This window comes from Plectropomus leopardus, chromosome 18 (genome assembly GCF_026936395.1).
Source record: "Plectropomus leopardus strain MGB_pleo_1.0 chromosome 18, ASM2693639v1, whole genome shotgun sequence".
NCBI lineage: Eukaryota > Metazoa > Chordata > Actinopteri > Perciformes > Serranidae > Plectropomus > Plectropomus leopardus.
Window position 1 is genome coordinate 18,124,511 of NC_142193.1, and position 20,595 is coordinate 18,145,105.

The 20,595-nt window shown below is 39.4% G+C and overlaps 1 protein-coding gene across 2 annotated transcripts in view; it reads left to right on the forward strand.

Annotated features, from left to right (window-relative positions):
• LOC148186476 (uncharacterized) overlaps positions 1–20,149 on the forward strand; it is a 36,128-nt gene extending 15,979 nt beyond the window's left edge. The window contains exons 3-4 of one of the 2 annotated variants that reach the window (XM_088069122.1): positions 3,653–3,788; positions 20,013–20,149. In XM_088069122.1, coding sequence (XP_087925248.1) covers positions 3,653–3,788; positions 20,013–20,067 — 191 coding nt within the window. In that variant the 3' untranslated portion in view covers positions 20,068–20,149. Of the gene's footprint in view, positions 1–3,652; positions 3,789–15,384; positions 16,359–20,012 lie in introns of those variants that run through there. The other variant, XM_088069123.1, reaches the window with a different exon arrangement.
• Positions 20,150–20,595: the final 446 nt, after the last annotated feature.

Below are 20,595 nucleotides of genomic sequence, written 5' to 3' on the forward strand. Positions count from 1 at the left end.
CCATAGAAATATATGGACGTAGCCACTGTGATGGCTGTCGCCTTTTTGGATTTTTGGAGACACAAGTGACCGTTATTGGACAACAGGGTGGACCTTTGGAGGAGCAAGGGGTGGATCTGACCCCCAGAAAGTGTGGCTGGCTTTGAAGCCAATTTTTGTAGTGGCCAAACAGTGTGATTACATCTGTCACGTAATGTCATGTGGCCCAAAATGACTTTAAACTAACATGATAAAAGAGACATCTGCAAATCAGTTGATAGATTTTTATTTTTTTGAATGATATAATTCGGGTGGAATGATTTGTGTCACCATCAGAATTCGATCCATTTAGTCAGCTACTTCATTTCATTTTTCTTTACCAGACTGTAAGCATGTTTATGTAAGCTGTAAAGTTGGACATTTTAACATGAGGATTGACTCGCTTTTGGAGCCAGCATCAAGTGACAATTCCAGGAACTGCAGCTTTTGGCATTTACTCTTGTTTCACATGATTTTTATACATCTTCAGATTGAAAGAGATCAACAGAAAGCAAGTGACAGATGAAACAGACTTGTCTCGCCTTGTGGCCGTAATATCTGTTTGTCCATTGATGGCACAACAATGATTTCTTTGTTGTGTGGTAATCTCGATCATAGAAATTATGTTAACAAAGCAACGTTTTTAGAGGCACTTGAGGGAAATTTGCTGCGACAAAGAACAGAGAGTTTGTATTTTAATCTCTAAGGAGCAACACTTTATTTACAAGCAGACATATTGTGATATGCAGAAGAAAATACCATATCTATACCAGTGTCTGAAGTTATACCCCAGAAAGGTTTCACATTCTTGGTTTTCATTGTTAGATGAGATTTCAATTTATCAGTGTTTAATATATCTTCAGTCAGTGTGTCATGCACCACTTTGAAAACAAGTTTGAGAATCCACAGGGAGGAGACGAGCAGTTTGTCATTATAAGGACATTTAGATACATCGTTTTTGATTCTCTGGGTCAAACTAAGGACTCCGCAGCTCTGAGTCGGCTTACTATGTCAGACCTTGACAGCAGGCCAAAATCAGGTCAGCCATGTAAATCTATGACATAGATTATGCAGACGATCTTAAGAATAACATCAATAAATCTGGTAATGGGCAGGATGGAAGGAAAGGAGGCTGCCTGGGGGAAAAGTGAAACAAAAATCAAGTAAGTATTTAATTTCCTTTTGAACTTGTGGAGAAGCCTCTGCATTTGCTTGCTTTACATCATCTGTGATGACTTTACCACACAGCCTTCGTCCTCCCTTCAGAGTCATCCATCTGTAGGTCTTTAGTGCAGATAAGCAGACAATGAAGGATCAAAGTTCATGCCAGAGAGGTGTTTAACACACCGTCTTTCTCGCTTAGAAGCAAGCGCTGCTATTTATTCACCTGCCATGAGGAGAGAGACACAAGGAGAGATAGGGCCAGGGCCATTTCTCATGCTTAGAGGATTTATGTCCGCCACGGCCCTCTGTGCAGAAAAAGGATATTCTGTTGATCTGGTTTTGCCTTGCAAACATGTAAATCTGTCATTTGAATTAAAAATCCTTAAGATCCTAATATTTCAACAGAATGCTCCCATTTGGGACTTTTCTCCGGGTTCAGAGGAGCTGTCGGAGATTTATGCCGATCCTGACCGATACATCTCCTCTCTGCACTCCTTATGATCTTCATCCATGATAACAGACAATTTATCTCCCCATTTGTTATCAATGACAGGTCCCATTCCTCCCAGCACAGTAAATAAACCTCACAGCTCTGCTAAGTTTCTGCAGTACATATGAAAACAAACACATGGTGTATATATTGCTCTGCTTTGAGCAGCAGAAAAACTCATTGTTTGGCTGTTTTTAAAAATATTGCAAATGGGAAGATACTTTTGACAATGATCAGAGATCCTCCTTAGTGCCAATTTTTAAACACCAACACTAAGACCCCAATTTTCTTAGAACAAACACTGGAAATATGACAAACAGGTATTTTTTTGATTTCTAAAAGTCTGCCTTGTCTTTAGTCTTTTAATACTTTAGAGTCAAGTTCAAATGCCTTTTTCATTCATTCATTCATTCATTCATTCATTCATTCATTCTCTCCCATTGTCTTCTTGATCTAATGCTGAGGGAGGTGTTGTGGACGCTGTAGTCAAGCGGAAAAATTAAGCCATTGCTGCAAGTGCCAAAACTGCAGGTCATCAAATGGCCACTTGAGGCTGGCTCCAAAACAGAGTCAGTCCCCATAGGCCCCCATGTTAAAATGCTAAGTCTGACCACTTTAAGTGGTGCAATCAAATGTAAAGGATTTGATTTAAATCCTTCATGTATTTGTACTCTGAACAAATATTCCATTTCACTAGGCAGTATGTCAGTACAGGAGCTGCAGACGCTCTAACTTCTGTTTCACTGGGACTCCAAAAAATCTTTTGAAGTCAGTTTATTTTTCTGTTCTTGCAAAATCTAAGATAAAATTGGAAAAACCAGCAACTACCAATGTGCCTCCTTTTAATGTTCAAGGTCACAAATAAGATAAAATAACTTACTGATTGACAGTCCATACTTCCACACAGGCAGCACACACACAAAAAGACGCAGAAAACAGCAGTAGTTTGTGTCTTATTATACACACACTTAATTACCCCCACCTGGTGGCTCATATTCCAGTAAGTGAGCTTCTATTAATAAACAAAAACAACATTTTTTCGTGTTTTTTCAGAACCTTTGTCCAGTAATCAGCAGAGATGTGGAAAGGTTGTTGATACTAATGCTGTACGGCAGAGATTTCCGACGCACTGCTGATGGACTGTTTGCTTGGACAGTTCTCCTGCGATTGAGAGGTGATGATGGCCAGAGGGAAGCTGTCACTCAGAGTTGGCCGGTGCTGCCGGTGCTAACAGGTGTGAATGTGTCGCTGTCTCCATGTATATAGCTTAGCTGCATGGAAATGCACATGTTCAACAGCTGCTTGGAGTATGTGTGTATATATGTATGCTAATGGTAGTGTGATGGGATTATTCTCTGAGGGGAGGAAGCCCTGCCTCTATTTTCTGTGAGCCTGTCAGCGCTGCAGCTCCTCAGGGTCTCAATTTAATGAACCAATAGGCCGGTTAAATTCTGAACCAAAAGGTTAAGGTATCTCAGTTTGGAGGCGAGCCACAGTAAGTTGTGTGTCACCTTGTATGTCCCCATTTAAATAATACAAGTAAGTGGTGAAAGCCAGCTCAGCTTCTTCTGCTCTGAATTTTCAGGGGAGTTTTGTTATATTGTTTAAACTTGTGGTTTTAACTGGCCAGCTGTATTATCTGCTGCACTGGCTGACCTCACAGAAACAGCAACTTGAGCTTTATTCTGCACAGATTGTGGTCGATGGCGCTTTGCTCATTAGTCTAAAATCCAAAGCACTGCTATTTATGACTATAAATAGCATTTAGGCTTTATACTGTACAGAATAGCGGTCTAAATATAAAACAATAAAGCAATGTTTCATTAGCATTTAGTATTTTCACCATTTTTATGTAATGCTAATTCTGCAGTCAGATCTGACACCAGCATGGACACAGCCACAGTTACCGTTAAAACATTTGCTCTGCTTTTGTCATGGAAACAGCCAGTGGTATACTGACACAGCATGTCCCTTCCCCAGCGGTCTGCAGCATGACTCTGGATGCCTGTCCGATCCCAGAGACGTCAGCCTTCTTAATCATCACATCACCCCGAGGAAGATGGAGGATGCCAGGGGATGATGGCATGCCTGCTGTCACAGCATGGGACAGCATGAGGTAATCTGTCCTCTGGGGAACTCCTCCCTGTGCTCTTCCCTTTAGGGCTCAGTAGGAGCCAGTAATAGGCAGAGAGAATGACTGTGGTCTTTTTTTTTGTCTTTTTTGCTTATGTGTAAGCCACTTTCTTTTCTGCCCAGGCGTTACCGTTGGCATCTGCCAATTTTTTGCATCTTTGACGTCAATATTTGGTTTTCCCTTTGATACTATAAATGGCTCATATGGTTTTTGCCAAGACTGTTGAAATTCCTACATTATGGTTTGTCACGTCCAAGACAGCCAAGCTAGGACACATAAACTATATGGTTTTGGTTGCGTAAAATAAGTATGTTTGACAGATCAAGACATTTGTCTAGTTTCATAACATATCGGCCAGCCAAAAGCCAGATCAGTAAATTGCATGGTGGATAGATTTACTCTCTAAGCTCCCTTAAGACTGTATCCTCCAATCCATTCCCTACAGCATTACCCCGTTGTTTTCTAACTATTGAATAAGACACAGGTACTTACACAGAAAAGCTCTCTTTTGTGTATCTGATGTTTTAATCTTAATTTTCCATGGACCTTGAAATTCCGTAGGCTTTTGCTGACAGAAAGTATTCCGCTTATTTCCTCCCAAACATCTGTTGAAGTTAACCTTGATGAAAGTATTGGCTGCACATTTAGCCATTGTTATTTCTCTTAGCTTTTCTATGGAGAAAATAATGATCTGTGCAAAGCAAAACTCTGTGCGCCCAGCAAAAACGAATGGCATTGTTAAAGCAGCAATTAAACACCTCGCAGAAACAAAACAAATGTGGAGCATGTCCATTATGATCCGGCATTAACCTTTGCAGTATTGTTCTTGTTACAGGAATGTGTGAGACAGACAGAAAGAATGTAGGAAGTTGGGGCCTTGAGGCCAAACTGTAACACCACAACTTGTCCTTGTTTTCATCTACAAGCTGGGGGAGCACAACACTCACCTTAATTCTGCCCTTAAACTAACTTAAGATTTATTACTTTCTTTTGATGTAAAACCAGAAGGCAACTCAAAGTGCTTGACACATAATATACATTGAAACGACGTTTAAAAAACAGCAAACTACATATATGACTGTATATATTTAATACAGTAAGCATACATTTTTATTGCATTTTCCAGCAATGATGCACAGGTTTCCCCCTCTGTTTTTAATGGTGAATTTGATAAGTTGTAAAAACTTTATCATTTTTTAACAATAGAGGAAACAAAAATGCCTTGATTAGTTGGCTTGTTTTGCACCTTTGATTTGTATCCACATCAAGCCATAGTGTGCAAAAACGTGTGTAAATGCGTTAAACCCTTAACTCTTGAATATTGCTCACTCATTACACAATTAAAATGTTTTTTTACTTTCCAAAAAAGGATTGATTTTAACTACGATAAAACTCTCAGCTTTACTGCCTTGTTTTAAAATGAAAAAAAAAGAAGTTTTTTTTCCTCTCCTGCAGTACCCTTGATGATCTAGTGATGGCAATCTGGCTCCATTCAAACAGGTTCACTCACACTGCTTGACAAGTTTTTAAATGGGCCTCTGTCCCAGCATGTTCAGTCCAGGAAAAGGAGAATTACAATAAGTTATTAAGATGTATTGACACCAGATGTGCCCTGCCCCACTGTTCAGGGGCTGGAGCAAAAAGGTTCAAGCACTAATTGGCCATCTGACCAGCCAACATGGTTCATAAGCAGTCAACTGACACATGAACATATGAATACATACATGTATGTATGTGCACATGCAATCTCTGGTGCCTCACGCTCATGGCTTAAACTAATACACACTGAATTTAAAGAGTAGCCACTGTGATAACTGAAACAATTCAGAAAATAACACATTTATGTATGGAGTAAATTTTGTGCATTTATACATTCAAGTTTTGCAAAGAGAAGCACTATTAAAAATGGCCTCTGTTAAACACAGGCAAGTCTTTGGTAGAATTACTGATAAAATATAGTAGAAAATGACTATTATAAACACAATATTTTTTGTCATAATTTTAGATCAAGGCAAATTTTTCCCATTAACTTACATGAAGAAAGTAAGTATTTAAAAACATCTGTCTATCATCATCTAATGTGCATCTAACACAACACTAATGTAAAGTACAGCCTGAAAAAACAGCACCTAGTTAAGTTAAACCCTCTTTGGCACAGCGTCGCAAACTTTTTAAGGTGTTTCTTTTTTTTGCAAAACTTTAAATTGGATTGCATTACATTGAGTACATTTCTGTATTTGTTGTTATTGATTGAGTGCATGTTCGACTATGTTACTGGCCACCCGCACACTCAGTTGTAAACTTTGACTACTTCTATAGCTGATGGCGATGTGTAATGTCAAAGGTTATCAGCAATAGTCCCCTCTCTCAGATGATGTCACTGATAGCCTCCAACAGACTGAGTGAGCTCCCTTCAATATAAACACAAGCTGAAAACAAATGTCCCTGCCATGACATGCATTTAAATATTCCCCCAGGCTGTCCCACACGTATTTGTGTTGGGGATGTGTTCATTTTGCATAATGGTTACTGAGGTTGTCCCTCAAACTGCAGTATCTTGCTTTGATCACAACTGAGATTATCCCTGTCAAAGAATCCTTTCACACCGCTCAATTGCTTCTCCAAACTGTCTGGCCGTCTACATCAAGACCCTGTATTGTTCAAGACCTGCAAATATGTTGCAGTTGCTAACTGCTCACACTGGACACACACAGATAATCAGTGGACGTCTAACAATTGTTAACTGACCTTACATTCTTACCGCACTTTGGTATAGATTGTAAGTACAGCTGTGTATACTGTAAGAACTGAACAGAGGCGGTGTTGTTGTTTTTGATAAACAGAACTAAACTGAACATGCTTTTACACACAAAGCAGCACCTTCACAAAGAGGTCTTTTGTACTTTTTTGTGCTTTCTTTGCTTTTAATTTTGTCTTGTGTTCTGTTTTGTTTATTCAAATATGCAATACGGTGATTAAAAAAAGTTATAAAAAATGCGTTTCTATGACAGGCAATCACCCACTGCTATACGAAATAATCATTTGCAAATGTAATCATGGTTGCAAACGGTGTACTGCAGTTCTGCATATGGTTTGTCCAAGTTGAGTTACTGTACCTCTGCAGGACAGGACTCACAGGCTCGTTCAAATGACGTAAATGTGAATATAAAGTTCCCCAGAATGAGTTCTAAAACTCCAAAATGAGTTTTTGCAGTCCTGGTTCCCTCGTTTTGAAGCCAGCAGGGGGTTTTGAATGGGAGTTTAGATAGTTTGGTTATCACAAGCTCACAAGACATATAATATATCAGTAAATATCCCACTGGTGAATTCTGAAGCCCTTATGTGTCTTAAAAAAAAGGGTGTTACTAAGAAAAGTTGCATGAGACTACAGATCGTCATCACGCTGAACAGGGTTGGCAAGTCATAGGACCATAGTGTACTTCTTTAACAGACTAATGTTAGCTTTTTACTGTTGGTGATTGCATGTATAGCTTTACTTGCTTATGATAAGTTATATGATATAGTAGAAAATTTCAAATTTTACATTCTTTTGGGTGGGGACCCCCCCGCCCCCCGCCCACAAGGTTGATATACATCAACAGTCTTTCCGCAACTAGAGGTTTTTATTCGATGACATGTCTTTGTAGAAACTATTGAAACTTTTGTTAAAATACTGTAGGATCTGATCATGAACATGAACGCAACATTCAGGACGCTCAGCAGGGCTTCTTTTTATTGCTCGTAATATGGGCTAAAATCATTTGTTCAACAGTAGTTGAAAACCTCCTCAGCTTCTCGCGGGCAGGAGGGGGCTGAGACTTGGCCGGTGTTAAAACGGCAATGTGGGCCCAAGGTGCCATTAGTGGCTGTGGAGCAGCTGGAAGTGATTCCAAAAACATGGCGAGGAGGAGGCAGTTTAAAACCACATGGTTTCAACTGGATTTTCACACTGTTCTTGGCAATTTACAACTAATGGCTCCACGCAGCCTCGCTGTGGCTTTGTTTGTGTTCAACAAGACAGACAACAGTGATTGACCAAATTAAAGATGTGCAACTCTGGTTTAATGCACAGCATGGCAGCGCAGCTACTGTATTGAAGGTGTTAATGGGCTTATGGAGGGTATATGATCCCACATGGAGAGTGAAGGAAGGCCATCTGCTTCCTCTCTCTGACCCAGAGAGAGTTTGTTTTGGGTGTCCAAAAGTGCTCCCTTGACTTTGTTGTAGATTTAGAACAAGCCTGATGTTTTGACTATTATTTTTGTGTGAAATGCTCATTTAAAACTGATGAAAGCTGGCAAAGCAAAAGTTTTTTCTTAGTAAGGGAAATACATCAAGATACTGTGTGCAGTAATAAGTTCACAGACCTCCGCGGATATTTGTATATATTGGCATAAAGCCTACACAAACGTATAAATCAACACATCATATTATTAGATGCCGTTATCAAACAGTTCTAACCAGATAGCTGGTTTTGATAACGCATAAATACACAATAAACCTTAGTGATGACAGACGCCGGTGCACGCTATAGTACATATATTGTCCTGTGCACGGTCATATAGAGGAATTATTCGATTAATTGATTAGTTTTTGTAGTTTGCTTTGACTTTTTGTAGTTTATGTAGAAAGCATAATATCTTGTAGATTGCTACTATTTAAAATAAAACAATTACTAATTACCGTAATGGTAATGAGGTTGCCTTTTTAAGGACGTATATTGCAAATTGCACTTCTGTTAATTGATAAAAAACATTCCTTTTTTATCATTCCTCTTTTAACACAGGCATATTTCCAAGATGGCAATTTTGAATTAAATGTAAGGGTCCACTCTTTTTTGGCCCGCCCATCACATCACCCCACTGCAACTGCACTGTCTATATTTATGCCCCTGCTTTATACATTTGCAGGTTAATGCAGCCAGACAGCCAGGTTTCAACCAGCAAAAACACAGATTTCTGATAGGATTCTTGCACATAATCTTACACTCATATATCAGTGGAAAGCACCTAAACAGTCTCTCATTTCCAGGCTTTTGTGCTTGGCTGTCTTGCATACAGTAGAGAAGGTAGACAGGCCTGTTTAAAAAGCCCACCTGAATAAACTTCCTGTGCTATCTACTCTAATTATGGGATTATCCCTCAGGAATTCTTATGAGAGCAGCAACACACAGGGATACACACATACGCACAAAGAAACAGGCACATATATACACACACTGTTTTGTTACTGTGGTGCTGAGTTTGAAACATGTTTGACACTTAGTATAAAATACATTTTATAACTATTCTAAAACTGCATATAAGTGTTATTAAAGTGTTTTAAATAGGGGAATTTGGGGTGTTTTTTTTCCTGTAAATTCTTTTTCAAAGAAGCAAGACGTTTACAAAATACAGTCTGTGTAAAGGGAAATAAGTTTGGACTCATCCTTTAAACTACTATGTACAACCTTTGTATGCACCCCAATCTATTGGTCAAAACTAAATGACCATTATTCAGTGTTAAATTCACCGGATCTAATAGGCTATGAGTTAGATTGAATTTATCAGATTTGCGATGTTATTATCCAATCTAAAACAAGAATATTTTCCCCTCAGTTTTGCCTAACACACAAACAGGCTCTCCACTGTAGATTGAAGCGAGGGCGGTGCAATGTCCAGCTAATCAGCTTGTTGTTTCCATCTCTTTGAAAATAAATGGCCCTAATAGCACATAAATGTAGCCTGTTTTGTTAATAGCTGAACTGGCCATTTCGTCCACAGATCAGAGAATTTTCTCTGTATCACCGTGATGTCTATCTTGCATGTTTGCAGTCCATTTGCAAAACGTTTCAGTGGTTAAAGTTTCAGTTTTTAAACATTGTTTTCTGTAACTCAAGAGCTCAAACCTTGCCAAAAACTGTGTCACTAACTATCACTATCAGATCTTTGATTCCAAATACTTCAGTGATTTCAACTCAGGCCATTAGGCCTTTAAATCCACTATGGAATTACCTCAACATATGCAAACATATTAAATCTATTGTTTTCTAGTCTGCATAAATAGTAGCAATTTTATAGATTGCTTGAAGCGGACAAGGGCCCACACATGTACATGCACAACACAAACACACATGTCCGTATACACACAGGTTTCTGGTTCATTTCTTTCAGTCCCTGGTCCACTGTGAACACTTTTCTTTTCCTCTGAGTCTTTTAAGCGTTAACATGACTGTGATGCATTGCTTCAGTGGTGTCCCTCATGAGGGCTAAGAGCCAATGAGCTTCTGTAAGAAAGCACTTTAAAAGCCCTTTACAGTCACAACCAAACAGCAGAAAAGACCCACTTAAAATGATTTAAAACCAGATTTCTTTCAGTTCACATCAGGCCTTTATCTTAGTGGAGCCGAGACCGCCAACAGAGTCTGACTGCTGACCTGTTGCATCATCTTGAAGGATGCTTCGGCAGTAAGGCCAATCCTCAGAGGCCTCTGCTGTAACCAGACCATATATTTCTCTCTCAGAAAAGCCATGCTGATTTACATTCATGGACCATGGCAGCCTTACTGTATACAGTCCCACCGCATCAGTAAAAAAACAGACTTTTCCTCGAAATGTGCATATGTTTGTATCTTTGGCTTCAATCGTTTTATTGTCTCCCTGTCAGCACATATGAAACAGGAAAGTGAAGATGTTATTGTAAAATACAAAGATGTCATTTTTAAGCCTCTAGATTTTCAAATTCAATTACAATATTTGATACTTCTTCCCCCAATGCATTTTCACAGCCGTACACTCTGTGAATGCTCTTCTATGTGCTATTTTCCATAACTCAAACCAGATCTGCAATTCTGTGCAAGAACCATAGCTGGATTACTAAGCAGGCCTACTGTGCACAGGCCCAGGGCCCTGATAGGTCAGGGGGGGGCCCTAGCCATCACCTTAAATGACCATGTACTGACAAAGAAGACACTTGATATCACAACAGAAAGATCAAAAAGAGATTTAAAGGAACTAAAAAGAGGCACATAACAACTAACAACCACAATAAACTGCCAAATTGACATAAAAAAACATTTTTAAAAATTACTTCAGTGTGACAGAAAATTATCTCATAGACCTAAACAACTCAAAAAAGACACAAAGAGACAGAAAACACAAAAAGAAGCATAATGACTAGAGAGAGAAATCGCCACAAAGTACGTATCTTGCTCCTATATAGGAAAGACAGTGGGGCCCTTTGCATATTTGTGCCCAGGGCCCCATAGTCCCATAATGCGCCCATGGCAAGAATACTTTACTGGAATACCAGAAATATCACTCCTACCCCAGATGAATAAGTAACAGAAGATCCACACAACATAGTTACACGTTCTAGTAAGCACTGGAGAAAAAGGTTTTGTTTCCACAGTCTTTTCCAAACTGCTAAACTTTAACTAAATGTATTTATTTTATATACAATCCTGAGTATTGTGCTCAACTTGTATAGCGCCAAGGTTTAATCTGTGATATATTTAATCTAAATAAGATGCTCTTTTATGTTTAGATCTGAGGCAAACATGATCACCAGATTCCTCTTTTAATTGCACAGTCTTGTGTGTTTCTCCGGTTTGTTAGATATCCAGTATAAAATCTCTTGATAACTTTCCCGGGTAACTCTTATTCTCTATGACTTTTTTTTTTCTTTTTTTTTTTTTAGAGTTTTCAATTTTGGTTTCATGTTTTAAATTAAATACTTTTCAGGTTGTCATGTATTTTCAAAGTGACCATGCAGCTTTATATTTTTATGTTTTGTTTTTTTGGTACATTATGAATGTTGTTCTTGTGGTCATGGTTGAAGGAATAGTAAAGTATCCACGAAATTGAGGGTTAGAGTTAATTTGTTCTGCATTTATGTACTTTATACCGTCTGCCAGGAAATGAACCACTTAAGATCTGAACCATTTGTAGAAATTGTAACTTCATGATCCTTTCCTGGAAGCAGCGTGTTTCTAATGAGCTATACAGTATGTCTCCTAAAAGGCAGCCATTCCTTTGAGACTTTGACCCAAATGACAACCTGTATAATGAAAGTACTGAGCGCCAATGGTGCACCAACTTAGCGAGATGATGCAGCTTTCTGTGTTTGCTTGGTTATACTCAGAGATATGTATGTATTGTGCAGGTTGCTGTGACCCATAGAGTCACAACAACCACTTTTATAGGAAATACATTGGAATATAGCAAAACTTTCTCTTTCTATACCAGCTGAGGGGTCAGATGACTGAGGATGGGATCTAAAGGCTTGTGGGAGGTGGAGGTGGAGGGGGGGTAAGATGTGGTAGCAGTGTAAGACATGTGTCTGTCATGCTGGCAGTTTCCTGGCCTTGACTAGTGTCTCCACCACCTGGGGATGATGGGATATTTACAGAGCGTGTGGGGCGGATGGAGTGAGACCAGAGAGCGGCCAGGCGCCCCAGGTCCTGTATCTCGCACGCATGTGCAGGAACTTCTGTATTTTTAACATGTGATGTGTTTGGGGGAGCGTATGAACGTCCAAATATTTTCCTAACTGATTTTCTGTCAGCAGCTTTCTCCAAATTATGCATCTGATTCATTCTGTCATGGATGAAAAGGTCCTTTCAGTGTGAGCGCAGGCTGGTCCTGACCAACCTGAGCTGCAGACACAAACACTGAAGACTTCTTACTTTTATAACTTAACTTATACTTATGTAATAGTTTTAGAAGCTGATGATAAAACAGTATCAGCCCTGCTTGGTTTATAGAAAGTTGTTCAGTTGCATTTAGAGCCCAATAAATACACTTTGAACAGTAAACTAAAGTCCTTCACCCCACTCTCTATGGCATTAATGCAGATTGCTGGTTGTTGAACACACACCAAGCCCCATTCTTTTACTGCCAGCAATGCTCTCTGCATTTTGATTGTTGTTGCTAGGCAGATCTCAAATGTTTAACATTGATTTATTCAGCCACATGAAAAAAAGCTCCTTAAATGATGTGTAGGCTGTAAAGATGACAATCGCAGAGAGGTGCTTTATGGGTATGTGAAGCGCAGGAGCCAGGCAGGGAGATGTATTTCACTTTAATTTCCTTCACAGACGGCTGCTGCTGCCCCGGCAAGGCACACTCAAGGATGTTATTGCTCCACTTTCACAGTCTGATACTGTACATGATAAGAAAAAATAGAGTCTCTTGGCAGAGACGGTACAGAGTAGGAATTTTATGAGCTGCTGAAAGTGGCACTAACAGATATTTTAACTTGTAACATTATATTTCAGAAAGGGCTTGTGTTTATCATATACTATAAAAACCAAACTGCTTGTATGCTAAATACAACTATTCAAAATGTTATTTTTCTATGAAAACAGGGTGTTTTGGAGTAGCATTTTAATTAATCGTGTGACTTTAAAATGCACTCAATTATTTTTTTCCATTTTTGCTGCCAGGATTCGCAGCTGATGTCCTTGCGGGCCACTGATGTTTAGGGTCTCTGTGCGATTTGACAATTAATGATGCTTTCAGCAGCCTACATTCCTGTTAGAGGAGAATATGAGGGGTCACAGCCACATGTCTCCTCCATGGATGACTGAAGCCTCGATTTACACAACAGGTCAACGAGTTTTAGATGTCATAGAGGCAGATTTTCAGGAGGGTGGCACAGGGGACATGTCCCCATCAGTATTTAGAAGTTGCATTTTAAAAACAATATACAAATATTTACACACTATATTTTTACAAAATAAAGACATTTACACCATAATTTGATACAGAAAAATTGCACATTTGTGTATTGGAAAAAAGAAAAAAAAATACCAGAATGCAGGGAATTAAGTGTTTGATGGTCAGAATTTACATTTTGTAACCTACATTTTGGTAGATTATAAAGCAGGTATCATTGATTATCAACTTATTTATACAATAAGTTGATAATTAGAAGGTATATCCCACCTCTTGAGGAATATATTTTTCCATAAGTAATGTTTACAAACTTTATCCATTCTAATATTGACACAATGGCTGCATTCAGGCTTCATAGCTCCAGTTTCCCACCAAGTTGTTCCCAGGCAAAAAAAAAAGAAAAAAAAAAGAAACAAACAATATATTGTCTATCCTCCTGAAATTTTTACAAGCGTTAGTCGCTGTTGAGCTGACCTGGAAATCTGTTTGTTTTTTTGTTTTTTTTTCAATAGAAAATAGGTGTAACTGCGCTGGGAAAATGATCACATCTGCTGTCGTTAACTTCAACACACAGATACTAGTTGTGCCACTGTTTTAATGCGAGGGCACGCATGTTGCCAGCCGTCCAGGATTATTAGCCAGGACACTGAGTCGTGTACGTAGCAATTAACGCCCAGTGGAGTGGTGTTGTCAATGTTATGAGGTGAGTGACATGAGGCAGACCATGACTATAACAGGTGGAAGCAAAGGTCAGGAGGGAGCAGGTTTCTGGAGGAGGCCATTATCAAACATGTAGAGTGGGAAAGGAAATTTAATTTCCTTATTGGCCACTGTTAAACTCCTACTGGCTACTTGCACAGTAGCCAGAAATTACCAGACCACCAGTTTGGGGTGATGGCGCTCCACTGCTGCATATTATAGCACTACTAGTTGAATTTGTGTGGTTTCTGTCGAAGTTTCCCCTTTACAAAAATTGAGTTAAGGCCTTTTTAATCTCTCTGTACCCCCAAAGTGACTAGCTTTTAGTAAACATGGTGGTTTCCCTCAGCTTCTTTCACGTATATAACCCAGGTCAGAGAAGTCTAAAATGTTGGATTGGTCTTCACAGTTCTCCAGAGACCTGTATGACTCTTTTGTCCAGTATGTAAGCTGCAGTCCTGCCCTGCATGTCTAGACAGAGGAAAAGGGAGAAATATCCGCCAGCATGTACTGTAAAAGGACTCTTTCTGAAGGGAGGGAGTTTAATTACTTTTTCCTTCCCGATAACCTCTTATTAACTCTGACATTTACTCACTCTTGCCAAAAATTAAAATAGAAGACATACAGTGCATACTTCATTTTGTTGGAAAACAAAACAATTGTGGGCACGGTTTGATTAATGCGCTAGACATTTGTCGACATGCCGCAGCAGCGTTGGTCACCAAATGTGACTAAGCTCACTTGGTCGGAGCGGTAGACAGCAAATGTGTCATCTAAACATAGTGGCTTACAAAATGACATAAAATAAAGAGCTTCTTGAAACCTGACTTTGTCGCTTTTTGGCCAATAAAAACCAGATGTTACTATTTTAGTGGATTGAACATTTCCAACGTTTTCAAGAGCTAACGGTAAATACAACACTACTTTTCCTCTCCATTAGAGAATGCATATAATGCATAAGTAATGCAGTTGGCTTTAACTGCCTGATGAGACAGTATTTCTTCTATAGGAGAGTAAAGACAGAACGCTAAAGCAAGACATGAAAGTAGTACTTGTTAGTACTCTGTGGCCCCACTAAAGAAGTCCTCTCACTGTGTGGCCTTGGGATATTAAAATACCACAAAATGAACCTGAAAATAAGAAACAAAAATCATGGCTGATACAGTAAATTAGTTCAGAACTAATTTGATCTGAATGTGTCCGTGTTTTCTTCATCCCTGTAGGTAGTGTGCAGCTCGTTCAGCCAACCCAGACAGATCAACTTTCAGTCATTACAGCATTTTAGATGACTGACAGACTGAACAGACCTTGTCCTGCCTCCTCCCTCCGTCTCACCGGCTACTGAGCATCTTCTGTCACCAGGCCTCGCAGTGTTAAACCACTGGCTCAGCCAATGCGTCATGACTGGCAGCGGAGAAAAAATAAACAGTCCTGGATTATGATAATTAGTTGGTCAGCTCCAGCTCGAGTGCAGCACTGAAGACATGCTCAATTAATCAACTGTTCTGCCGAAACCTTTTATAACGGGCACAACAATAACCTTTTAACAGATGGGAGTCATTTTCCTTAATTAAAAACAGAAATAAATACTGCCTTATGACAACAAAACCCCTCTGGTTGTTACACACACTTCAGCCATCCCCTCAAGATTTTTCTAGCTAAGCCAGGGATAATCAAGTCAATTGCAGTGTCTTTTTTATGACCTTGTGCCTGTTATCTTAATTGGACCTTAAATCTCATCGCGCTACCTTTAAAATATACAGAGACATGCAAGAGACACAGAACAGCTCTCTTTAATACATAACTAGAAAAAAAGTCATCTCATTTTGAACAAATCTCATCTGATGAAAAATCTTTTGGATAGGTGTATGAGCTTAGGAGAAAGCTAAACTGTCACTTTAATTAAAAGTGACAGTGCACCCCCACATCCAAAATGCATGTTTTTCTTCTTACCTGTGTTGCCATTTATCAATCTAAATTGTTTTGGTGTGAGTTACCAAGCGGCGAGGATATTAGCGGTAGCCCTCTCTCAAATACAGTGGAACTAGATGTCACTCAGCGTATGGGCTCAAAGTGGCAAAAAAAAACCCAAACAATCAGAATATAATAGAATAGAAATACTTTATTAATCCCGTGAGGGAAATTGTTTTGTTGCAGCAGCAAAGAAGACAGCAGCGACTGAATGAAATATTTGTTAAAAAGGGCAAAATAATGCATATATATATATACACAAAGGAAGGCACTTAACATAGAATAGAATAAAATAAAATAAAATAACAATAATAATTATAATAAGATATGTACAGTATGTACAGAAAACAAAGAACAAAAATCTCTTCAGCAGTGTCTCTCTCCAGAAATCATGACCTGGTCACTCAAGATAATCTACAGACCTTGTGAGCAGTTTCATGTTGGACCTATTTTCTTTCTACCAAACTACAACCGTCAACTGCATCCCTGTGCAGAAAGAAGCGTGCATACTGCTAGCTCACCTAGCACCACTGAGCTCGCTAATGTTACAGCTCAGCTGAGGAAGACGCCATTAATGTTTACATCTGAACCTGTCACAAGCGCAAGACTATCGTCCGTGAGTAGATGCATGCTTCTTCCACGAGTTGATACGCTTGCTGGGTGAAGTTCATTAGAAAGTTAATAGTTCCTATATGAAACAGCTCACAGCAAGGTCTGTGGATTATCTTGAGTAACCTGACCATCATTTTTGGAAGGAGACATTGCTGTTGAGTTTTTCAAATTTTTTTTTTTTTTTTGAGCATTGAGCACCACAAGCTGAGTGCTATCTAGTTTCATTATAGAGAAGCCAGACATCTCTATGGCTGATGTCACCAACACTCTGCAACTCCCCCCCAAAAAAATCTAGATTGATAACTAGGACTACAGGTAAGGGGAGAAATGTATATCTTTGATACCGGGTGTGCTTTCCCTTTCAGCAAGACTTGAGTGACATACAAGATTAAAATTCATTATTATACGTTGTTTATTAAAATCAACTTTATTGACATTGACATATATACAGTGGCCTTGGTACCAGGAAAATGAAATCCTGTTCAACAGTTCAAACAGAGTTGCATCATCAAGTGGAATTCTCTCAGCATTCAGAGAAAGTTGTCTTATAAATACAATACGTGTCTGTAACATTTTTAGCTCAGTGTGTTTGCACTACAAAACCTTTAATCTCACTGTCAGGGTGGAGCCGTTAGCACTGAACCATAACGTACACACTGGCACATCAAAACAATCATCAGACTGTATCTTCAAGCTGCACAAAGCTCAGCAGTAGGATTTGGTACTTGCAAGTCCTTCAATAAGCCAACCTGTCAAAAGAAGTGGATCTTTGGGGGGCAGCTTTCAAGTGAAGATGGCAGAACTTTTTAGCCATGCTACGGACATCATGTCCCCCTTTTCAAGGAATTGTAACTTTGTTCTATGTGTAATCAAATACCTGCAAAACTAGTGGCATTCCCAGTAGGGTTTTGGTTAGATGTCTAAAATAAGGTCTGTGGTTAACACAAGCTTAAGAGACTTTTGGGTTTTGTTCTGCAACATGAAATATGTCAGAATGAATTTTGAGGCTTTTATGTGTCTTAAAAAATGCGGTTGCTAGAAAGTAGCTAAATGAAACTGCAAAATGCCATCACGCTGGACATGGTTTTGCAGCATTGTTGTAGAAGGGTCATGCGACTGCAGTGTAGTTTGTTTCCACTCTAACGTATTTTTTTTAATTGTGGCGATTGCATTTAAGATTTAAAAATCCTAAAAGTGGTGTTCACAAGTATTATAAATGGCACAGAGCTTATTTTCTGCAAAAATCCAAAATCCAATCGTAAAATCCCATTTGCTTATTAACGAGGCATGCAGGGCGATGCTAACTTTCACATGCTGATTTGCATGCTGATGTTAGCATTTAACTCAAACTGTCATTGTGCCAGTGCAACCTCACAAAGTTAGCATGGCTGTAAACTTTTAATCTTGCATGTTCTGCATTTATTCATTCAGTTTTTGATGAATGAATGTCATGGAGCTTTTAGGCTAGTTTATTCACTGATGGAGCTCTTCCATCGGTGTCAGAGTTGTCTTTGCTATGTATAGATGAACTTGTGTTCCAGCAGAGATGTGAAAACAATCTTTCCAGCTCTATGAGGACAGGTCACCGCAGCCACAGTCCACAAACTCGCTGCCCACCAGCAGACAGGACTGGTCAGTCTGAAAAGTTTGCAGGCACATGATAGCTGTCCTTCCTTCTGTCTGGGTGTCATATATCACTCTACTTTTCTGTCTCACACTCTCACCCTCTCTTTCCCTTTTTCCTTCTCTTTTCATTCTTTATCCTCCTCTCTCAATCAACCCCTCTCCCTCTCTGTGGTCCAATAAAAAAAGAAAAAGGCACTGTGTCACTAAAACCACACTCAGTCAGACAGACTGTAGAGCTGGTTTGAAAGAGCCTCTCTCTTACCGAGTCTATTTCTTTTCAGAGTGACCTGTACTGCTGGCGCTGGGCTAGTTTAGAGCGGACTTTGGGAGGAGACAGACTGTAATCTCAGCCATAATCCATTTTAATCAACAATAACACACTACCTCCAGTCCCAGGGCGAGGCCACAGAGCCTTTCTGAGACCCAGATTTACATCTCAGTGAGGCAACCCTGAAATATGGCTTTGATTTATTCTGGTTTTATTTGGCACAAATTGTCTGAGTTACAGATCACATAGGTCAGGCCTTTTTCCCCAGGCGTTAATAGAAAGTGCTTTGAGTTGTGCTTAATTGCAAAAGAATCATTTCACCCATTGTGTCTGCTTTACTTCTATAGAGTGCCTAAGGTTTTCTAAAATTAACAAACAGGAATTAAAGAAAACATGCAGACCTGAGTGATGTTTCATTGAAACTTTTAGTTTTTGCAGGGAGAAGAAGCACCTTCATGCAATCTGTGATTTTAATGCAACCAAATCTGTTAGATAATACTTCCTCTCAAATCTTGTATTTACTTAGATAATTATTTCACTGTTTTAAAAAAAGATTTTTTCATTAAACTGCACAGTCTCTGTAGTAGAGAAATCAAAATACTTTATGCACTGTGCCTCACCAGACTCATAAACGCTCCCTCAATCTTGTCCCTTTTGTCACAGGTAACATTTTATTGGCAGTCTAGTAATAAATTACCTCAAATTACAGTTAAATGGTAAGATAAAGTATTTCTCTGAAAACATTTGAGGTGAGAAGTAAGCAACACAGTTATAGTATCTTGTTTTATTTTTGATCAGCGCTGCTAAGTTTTACCATGTGATCTCAGTTTTTTTTTAGCCTCCATTTTTCCAATTCAGGAAACAGTATGTCGCCCACTTACTGATGATCATACTTATTTTTTCTACATTTATCTCTTCACCCAATGCTTCAACAAGCCCAAATATTCAGTTTATCAATAATTACAGATTGACACTTTGATGAATACTTGTTGCACTTAGAGATCATATATATGGTTGAACTCTCAAAAAAAAAAAAACAGTGAGTAGACCTTTTAGACTTCTTTGTCACACAAATCTCTATAGATTGAAACCAAATATAAGACTGCTTAAGTTTCTACTCCTCTTTACTATGACAGCTCCACTGTATTTTTAGACCAGACACAGCATGACTCTCTCAACAGTACACAGTGTTAATTACACTCGCTGAAGTTGTATCCTTCCCCATTACACCCCTATTACTGATCCCATCCAACCCTGACAAGCACCCTCTTTGTTCGGCAAGTCTCCTCCAAGTGACAGGATGTGTTAATATCACTTGGTTGATTGGATGCGATAAGTCTTGCCCGCTGCTGATTTTTTTTCTTGTGTGTTCAGGCCCAGTGTCCAGCAGAAAGCTCTGCCTGCATCCAAATGTCTCGGCTGGCTCTGAATTGGCCTCTTTGTCCGTCCCTTCAGATCCAAATCATCAAGGCCAACGCTGTGCCCTTGTGCGCTGTCACCATGGGAACGGGGACTGCGGCTGCCAGTAGTTTGCTGTTTGCTTTGGCTAGAAATCAAAGCGCACGTGGAGGTGGGGATGGATGGGGTAGAGTGGAGTAGAGTGGGAGGTGATGGGGCTTGACGTGGGATGGTAGGGGTAATACAGCGTCTTGAGGTACACCGTGGCTTTGTCCCACTAAACAGGAAGCTACAGTACACTGGTCCTCCCTGAGGAAAGAGATCAGGTTTTCCTGACCACCTCTGCCCTGTCATCAACCCAACATGCTCCTCCTGATCCTGACAAGATCTGCATGTGTCACAAACATGAGCCCACCCCCTGCAAACCCCACCATACCCCCTTGCAACTCAATTTGTTTACTTTAGCACACACGGCTGGACTCCATGAAAAAAGATACAACGCACTGCTCTAAATTTGACAATATCAACCACCTCCAAAAAAAATCAATAAAGCTGCTGT